Source organism: Lactuca sativa, chromosome 6 (genome assembly GCF_002870075.4).
Source record: "Lactuca sativa cultivar Salinas chromosome 6, Lsat_Salinas_v11, whole genome shotgun sequence".
Classification (NCBI taxonomy): Eukaryota; Viridiplantae; Streptophyta; class Magnoliopsida; order Asterales; family Asteraceae; genus Lactuca; species Lactuca sativa.
Genome location: NC_056628.2, coordinates 9,980,758 through 9,988,943, shown reverse-complemented (window position 1 = coordinate 9,988,943; position 8,186 = coordinate 9,980,758). Strand labels below are relative to the sequence as shown.

The window sequence follows — 8,186 nt, the reverse complement described above, 5'->3', positions numbered from 1 at the left end:
GCGTGCCATGGCGCGCCTTAAGGCGTGTCATGGTGCGAGGTGTGGTGTAGCCGTTACAAAAACGTCAAAGGTGGGTTTGTTAAGCGTGACGCCCAAATAACGTGTCAGGGTGTGCCTTATCGCATTATGGTGCGAGTTCTTTCAAGGTGAGGTTTTTTTATCGGACCTAAAATAATTGAGTGTTTGTTAACTTTTTTATGTTAAATATTAATATAACACTTCTAAGAACTTGATATATATATATATATATATATATATATATATATATATACACACACACACACACACACACATACACACATGTATATAAAATAATCGCGCATTGAAAAATGTCATGGTTCGCCAACGCTTGTCATGACTTAATTTTGACTTTGCCATCAAGCTACATCTGAAGGTATTTAAAATATTGCTGATGAACAACTAAAACAAATTAGTTTGCTAAATATATACAAAAAAAAAAAAAAAATTTACCTATATGTAAAATACCAAAAATATAGTTACCTAAGAGCATATCCAACCTACTCTCATTTTCCATTATTTCTTCCATTTCTTCCCTCATTCCTCTCCAACCTTACTCTATTTCTTCCCTCATTTTGGGGGAAATGAATAGTATAACACCATATTTGGTGTTATATTATTCATTTCCCCCAAAATGGGGATGAACTTTGAGTCGTCGGTTTTAGTCACTCGTTTTATATATTTATACATTTCTGGTTTTTTTACCTACTGATTATTATTTAAATGTAATATTTACCACTTATAATATTGTGTTATATATTAAATTATATTAATTAATTATAAATATAAAGTTTCTTTTTGTTTATCAAATTCATATTAAAATTTAAATACATATTGAAAATTTTAAAACATAATAACGTATTTTATAAAAGCTTATAATTACGTATTATAAATATAATATTATTTATTTAGTATTATTGTAATTAAAAAAATATAAACTATATATCTGTTAAAACCAAATTAATAAAAGGGGTATATATATATATATATAATAAAATATTTTTTTAGGGTAAAAATAAGATAAAAAATAAAATAAGTTTGAAAATGAAACATCATTTACTTTATTTTTTTTACTTTATCTTTTGGAAAAATAAAAATGGTTTTTTTACTTTATCTTTTGGAAAAATAAAAATGGGTTTGAGATGGTAAAAAAAAAAAAAAAAGTGAAGTTCCCTTATCCAAAGCTAATTTATCACGAATTTATTTTGATCTCCCCTGTTTACATTCCAGTATATTTACAGAAAAGGACATAAACTTATGATTATTCTCAATGTAGCCCCTTAACGTTTATGAAACTTTACTTTGCGCGTCACCACTACTAAAATAACCAAGAAACACCCATACGACACAAACGGATAGACCCCTCCCCTCTCCTTCTTTCTCTCTCACACTCACATACAGAATCACGTTCAAGAGCTTATCGGCTACAGCTGATGAGTTTGTTTCCGTTTTCTTGAAAAATGGAGAGTCTCTCTCTCACCACCACAACCACTACCACCGATGCTTCGAAATTTAGATTTCTGATCCCTTGTTATAAAAATCCCAGAATTTACAGAAATCTTCCTTTTCATCACAAACGACATAGAAGATTTGCACTTTGTGCTGCTAAAGATGAAGATAAATTCGACAGTTGGGACCAAATGGAGCTTAAGTTTGGGAAAATGATCGGTGAAGACCCCAAACTTACCCTTGCCAAGGTCCATTTCTCTCCCCATTCTTCTCTACAGTTGTTTGTGCAAGTAGTGTTGTTTTAAGTTGCTAGGTATCTTACTCATAAAACTAAAGAGATAACTTGTTGAAAATATACCGATTTTGTTATAAAAAGAACACAATTCGATTCTATATAACTTGCCTTTTTCACATTTTAGTTGAATTTTGAAGGTAGAAGTAGAATTCCAAGGGGAATTTGATTTGGGTTTTGTTCAAAGTTTAGAATTGATACGACTAGTTCGGATATATTTTTTTTTATAGGAAATAGCATATCTGAATGCTTAGAGATTAATTTCTGACATTTTTTAGTTGAAATTTGAAAATACAAAAGTAGAATTTTACTGGCAATTTGATTTGGGTGTTGTTCAAAATGTCATATTGGTATGACTGATTCTGATAAGATAGGATAAAGATTACAAATGAATTCTATATGATGAGCTTTTTGAACATTATTTTTGTTGGATTCTAAAAATTGAAGTCAAGTAGAACCCTAGTCATTTCATGTTATAAACTGAGCGATTTATATTTCTTCAGTTAATTTGAATTGGATAATTTGATAGCAGTAATTACACTGCTAAACTCCCTTTCACATTTTGATCTTTTTATGTGTATTTCCATTTTATTTTTTCAGATAATCGCTAGAAAATCACACCCAGAATTATCTTTCTTGGATATTGAGAAATTATACAATAAGAAAGGTCTTAAAGCCTTTAATGACATAGAGGAGGTCCCATTTGATGTATCTGATATTCGAAGAAAGCCAAACGATTCACTTGATGGGCCAAAGTTAACCCGACCCGGACCCAAGGATCCACCCGATGGGCTAAACTTGACCCGACCCGTATCCGCACCCAAGAATTCACTCGATGGACTAAATTTGACCCGACCCATACCCAAGAAAGGAGTCAAATTTGAATCAAATGATAAGCCTGTATCTGTAGTACCCAAAGTAAAGAAACCAAACCAAATGCTGGAAAATGCTATGAGTAATAATAATAATCCTACAGAAAGTGTCCCAAATGTTGAATTAAGAAAACCAACTACTTTTAAAGATGATGATTCGACATCAATGTTACAGAGACCAAATTTCTCATTTAAGATGAGTAAAGAACAGGAGAAAGAAAGGTTGACTGATTTGACAATGGTGAGGAAACCTGAACCCTTTCTGCAAAAAGAAGAAACAGAAGCTATGGAAGATGATACAGAGAGTTTAAGTGTAATCCAAACGGATGGTACACTCTCACAGAAGCCTGAAATCACAGTGGATCAACTTAGAAATCAGAATGAGGTAAATGCTGAAGTTGTTGACATCAAGAACAGTTCAACAAGTGTTGATTCAAGTGTAATCCAAACGGATGTTACACTCTTACAGAAGCCTGAAATCACAGTGGATCAAATTAAGGATCAGAATGAATCGAATTCTGAAATTGATGACATCAATAACAGTTTAGCAAATGTCGATTTAGCTTTTGAGATGGAAAATGTGCAGGATAAGATTGATCAGGAGAGTGATGATGTAACAGGTAAAACAACCGTGTCAAGCATGTGATTTGTTTGTGAGGATTTATGAGTATTTTGCGCTTATGAAAGTTTTACAGATGAATTTTACATACTGTTTTATGTTCTTGTGTTTCACCATTGATATACAGCTACTTCGAGCATGCAAATGTCTCTGGATACTGCATTGAGAGGACCACCTAAAAGGTAAAAAATTGTGTTTCTTTTTAAATTTGTTTATTATACAACACGAATCACACATGCCCAAATTAAAAATTAATGTTTCTTCTTTCAAATCTATGGTTTCTTATGGTTGATGTGTTATAGATTAGATCAATCTGTAAAAGATACATCAAAGATCGAGAGAGTAGTTACGGGTCCCACGAATCCAATACCATATGATAACACTCTTGAGACTGAAAACTTGCCTACAACACCATTCTTAAAGGTATTATTCACCGATTTTCTTGTATATTCGTGATAAAATTATAGATAAGTAGAATGATAAACGATAGTTTATCAATAGGAGCGTGAAGATAATGACTGGAAAAGAGCTGAAAATTTGATCAAGACAGAAGGAAGAGAAGAAGTGGAACTCATAAACTCAAGCACTCGGGGTTTTGTTGTAAGCGTCAAAGTTGTTCTACCCAATTTACCCTCATGGTGATTTTACCTTTTTACCCTTGTTGTACAGGCATCGTTCGGATCTCTTATAGGGTTTTTGCCTTACCGAAATCTTGCGACTAAGTGGAAGTATTTAGCTTTTGAATCATGGTTGAGGAAGAAAGGATTGGATCCTGCAATGTTCAGGAAAAATCTGGGTGTTATTGGAGGATATGATGCGACAAACAACGCATTACCAATATCAACCATAGATCCTAAAAAGATGGAGGGTGAAATATCACCTGATATGAAACTTGAGGACCTTCTTGCAATTTACGATCAAGAAAAACTCAAATACCTGTCTTCGTTTGTTGGTCAGGTTTGAATTGTTCATCTTGTTTGGTTTAACAAACATCGATTTTAATGTTTAGAAACAATTTAAAGATGTTTGACTTTTGCAGAAAGTCAAAGTCAACGTGGTCTTGGCTGATAGAGGATCGAACAAGCTAATATTTTCTGCAAAACCAAAAGAGAAAGATGAATCGGTTGAAAGAAAGCGAAGTCTCATGGTGAGATTTTTATCTTATTTAAAATAAAATATGATTTTTCATTATTATTATTATTATTTTAATATTTTCTACTCTTGTAGGCTAAGCTTAGCGTTGGAGGCATTGTAAAGTGTTTCATAAAAAAAATTACTTACTATGGGATTTTCGTTGAGGTATTATTATAAATTTGTTTTTACCTTATCGAAAGTAAAATATTTTTTGCCCATTATTAAAAGACGTAATTGCCCTTGTAGGTGGATGGAGTACCTGCACTGATTCACCAGACTGAAGTGTCTTGGGATGATACTTTGGACCCAATTTCCTATTTCAAAATTGGGCAGGTGTGATTCGTGTTATATAATATAAACATGTTAAATATTAATTGGATTATTTTATAATCTTTTTATACTTTTCTCGATAATTATAATATCTTATTTGTAGGTCATTGAAGCAAAGGTTCATCAATTAGATTTTTCACTCGAACGTATATTCTTATCATTGAAGGACGTTACGGTAATTTATCTTCCAAGTTTCATATATATTTGATTATCTATTATCTATGTACAGATATTTATAATTTTATCCATTAAAAATGGATGAAAATTACAATTTTATCCTTGTCTTGTGGCAGCCAGATCCATTGATCGAGGCTTTGGAGGCTGTTGTTGGTGATCAAGCAAACTTGGATGGACAGTTAGAAGCAGCCCAATCCGACGAAGAGGTTTTTTTTTTTTTTTTTTTTTTTTTTGACATTATATTAAAAAACATTTTCTTGATTAATTACTTGTGTAATGTACAAAAAAAAAATTATACAGTGGCCCGAAGTTGAATCGCTTGTAAAAGAACTGCAGCAATACGAAGGCATTGAGAATGTGAAAAAAGGCCGTTTTTTCGTGGGCCCGGGTTTGGCCCCGACTTTTCAGGTATTCTTCTTGCAATATTTAAATTTAAATTTTTTTTCTTTTTTATAATGTGTCCGAGGTTTCGCAATTGTTTTATGAATTGTATTATTTGAGGGCAGGTTTATATGGCGTCTGTGCTTGAAAACGAGTATAAATTGCTTGCGAGAGCTGGAAACAAAGTACAAGAGGTGATAAAAATGATATTTATAACTTAACCATATGTAGTAAATAAATTGTATTTATTTATTTATGTTTATGAGCAGGTGATTGTTGAGACATCGATGGGAAAAGAAGAGATGAAATCTGCGATTCTAATATGTGCGAGTAGAGTTGAATGATGGGTTTTTTTTGTATAGTTTTGTCTTATGTTGAATTGAAGCCATCGAATGTGTTGATATCATTTATTAAGGTCAAGTGTAGTATTTATTCTTATTGGTGTTTATTATGGCATGTATGAGCATAAAAAAAACATGCATAATAAGATGATAGAAATTGAAATGATATGCAATGAAACCTAAAAATGAATGTAAAACAAATAATTATTTATATTCAAAAAGATCAATGATACACATTTTTGAATTAGAGTCTCTTAGGAAACATAAGATTATGAATCGAACCTCAACAAACCCCTAGTGCATGTTTATGGAATCATTATAATGGATGAATTGCCCTCCAATGTATTATTAATTTTCCAAGATTTTATCTTTTTAAATTTAATAGGTTCTTGATTTGATGATGTCTAAACTCATCTCACCAACGTCAGTTGCTTGGAGCTCGAATTGGATCCCATCTAGCTCTCTTTTAAACCTGTCCTTAGAGCTTGCATATATCATCTTACTTCTCACCCTTGATGAATCTGGAGACCTGATTAATCACAAACATTTTGATTTTATAAGTCTTATCTGTAAAATGTAAGCTCATGGGTTCCAAGTTCCAAAGGTATGAAGCTCACATTGAGCAAAGAAGGTGATATAAAATGTTAGTGGTAGTTAAAAATGATGGGTGTTTACTTACCAAGCAAAAAAGAAAATTTTGCTTTTTTGGCAATTCTCTTTGGTGACAAAATCTAAGTCGAAGACAGCATAGCGACATTCATTGCTAGGCAAGTTGTTCAAAAGATCATTATAACTTTCATTTGGTTGGCCTAATTTCTCCACAACAACTTGATGTGATTTGTCTTCAATCTTGAAAACTATGAATCGATAGTTTCTCTTTTTCAATTCCAAAAACTTTAGCTTGCACTCATCATTCACAGCCATTCCAGATGCTGCGTTAGCCTATACATATTCAATGAACATCATTAATAAGATTGTTGTATTTTAAAATGCATGTTTGTGTGTGCGTGTGAGAGAAGTTCATTTTTCTGATACATCATTTAGTCTGTGATCTATGTATTGCGTATGAAAAGACATAAAATATTGTTTGTGTGTGTGTGTGTGTGTGTGTGTGTGAGAGAGAGAGAGAGAGAGAGAGAGAGAGAGAGAGAGAGAGAGAGAGAGAGAGAGAGAGAGAGAGAGAGAGAGAGAGAGAGAGAGAGAGAGAGACCATGATTTCCACGAAGGAGAACCGGAGAACCGGTAAAGATATTTGATCTTTGGAATATAATTTATTTAAGGGTGAAAAGATGATAGGATTGGAGGGCAATGAAGTATGAGTGACAAGTATGGTATTTAAATACACAAATTGGTCTTTTAGATCCTTATTTTGAGGATCAAATCAAAGGTTTGATTTTGATTTGTGAAAAAATAACACCGAACAATTCTCATAACCAGTGAGCATAAGTTGGTATTTTTGTTGCTTCCATGAACCTTGGAAATATGAGTTTTTCAAAATTTGATTTTCTAACGTTGAATTATACATCTTTTATACAGTTTCATATATAGAGAAATACAAAATATTAGTCTTTTTTTGTTTAGCCATAAAAATAAGATATGTGGATATGATATGATAGAAAGAATTTAAGTTGATGTTGATCAACATGCATGGTTTGATCTTGGAGTCTTTAGTCTTCTTTATGTTCATAAATATATGTTTTCTTGATGGTCTTGGATCGAGTATTTGTGGGTACGTAGCAGATATATATAGATATTTTTCTAATTTAGCATAGAATACAAGTTACTATCTCTGCCATGTGATATTGTAATGTATTTGCTTAGGGAAGTTTTCGATTTCCGATTATTTATTTGTATATTAACATAACTAGTTTATAACCCGAGGAAACCACGGTTACAAAATTAATTAAAGTTTCTTAATGAGAATTCAAAAATTATTAATTAATTATTTTAAATAAATTATTAATTAAATGATTTTTTTTAGTTATATAAAGTTATAATCGTTAATTTAAATAAATGTATGAAATATTATATCACGTACAATTTGTATTAATTTTATTATAATGTTATTAATTTAATTTAATTAGAGTGAGAAATTTAAAATTTGAAATTTGAAATGGAGAATTAACAAATTGACAAGTGGTATGCATTAATTAAGAAGCCTAATATGGTGACACATGACAAAAAATGAATAAAATATGTAATAATTAGGATGCCTAATAGAATGACATATGTCAAAAGGAGATTAAAACTATTCTTTTATTAGAATAGGGATTACAGTTTATAGTAGACATATCACATAAGAAGTTTTAGATTTTTTTTTATGGCTAATGACTTAGGAGGGTAAGAAGGTTTTAACTTTGTTCACATTAGGTCCTTAAATTTTATTTATTTATTCATTTTTTGTGTACATATTACACCAACATGGTTGTTATAACCGTTTAAAAAAGGTAATAAAGTTTTAATTTTGTGGTCCTTAACGTCTTTTTTTGTACATATTACACAAATATGGTTTTATAACCGTTTAAAGAAAGGTAATAAGGTTTAACTGTGTCCACATTAGGTCCTTATGTTTA

General features: G+C 31.3%; 2 protein-coding genes across 2 annotated transcripts; one reads left to right on the top strand and one right to left on the bottom strand.

Moving 5' to 3' along the window:
- Positions 1-1,352: 1,352 nt before the first annotated feature.
- Positions 1,353-6,143, top strand: LOC111900391 (uncharacterized). The gene is made up of 14 exons (XM_023896276.3): positions 1,353-1,715; positions 2,360-3,251; positions 3,378-3,432; positions 3,553-3,673; positions 3,752-3,850; positions 3,920-4,207; positions 4,290-4,397; positions 4,478-4,549; positions 4,631-4,717; positions 4,818-4,889; positions 5,008-5,097; positions 5,192-5,299; positions 5,398-5,466; positions 5,542-6,143. The coding sequence occupies exons 1-14, from the start codon at positions 1,479-1,481 to the stop codon at positions 5,614-5,616; spliced, it is 2,373 nt and encodes a 790-aa protein (XP_023752044.1). The 5' UTR covers positions 1,353-1,478; the 3' UTR covers positions 5,617-6,143.
- Positions 5,806-6,919, bottom strand: LOC111900402 (actin-depolymerizing factor). The gene is made up of 3 exons (XM_023896291.3): positions 6,824-6,919; positions 6,293-6,555; positions 5,806-6,142 (listed from the first exon to the last, which is right to left on the bottom strand). The coding sequence occupies exons 1-3, from the start codon at positions 6,824-6,826 to the stop codon at positions 5,992-5,994; spliced, it is 417 nt and encodes a 138-aa protein (XP_023752059.1). The 5' UTR covers positions 6,827-6,919; the 3' UTR covers positions 5,806-5,991.
- Between the last annotated feature and the right edge of the window lie 1,267 nt (positions 6,920-8,186).

Coding starts and splice junctions, on each gene's coding strand:
- LOC111900402 (XM_023896291.3), bottom strand. Junction 6,143..6,292: donor AAAATTTTCTTTTTTGCTTG/GTAAGTAAACAC, acceptor GTGATTAATCAG/GTCTCCAGATTCATCAAGGG.
- LOC111900391 (XM_023896276.3), top strand. CDS start 1,479: ATGGAGAGTCTCTCTCTCACCACCACAACCACTACCACCGATGCTTCG. Junction 1,716..2,359: donor CCAAACTTACCCTTGCCAAG/GTCCATTTCTCT, acceptor TTATTTTTTCAG/ATAATCGCTAGAAAATCACA. Junction 4,208..4,289: donor TGTCTTCGTTTGTTGGTCAG/GTTTGAATTGTT, acceptor TGACTTTTGCAG/AAAGTCAAAGTCAACGTGGT.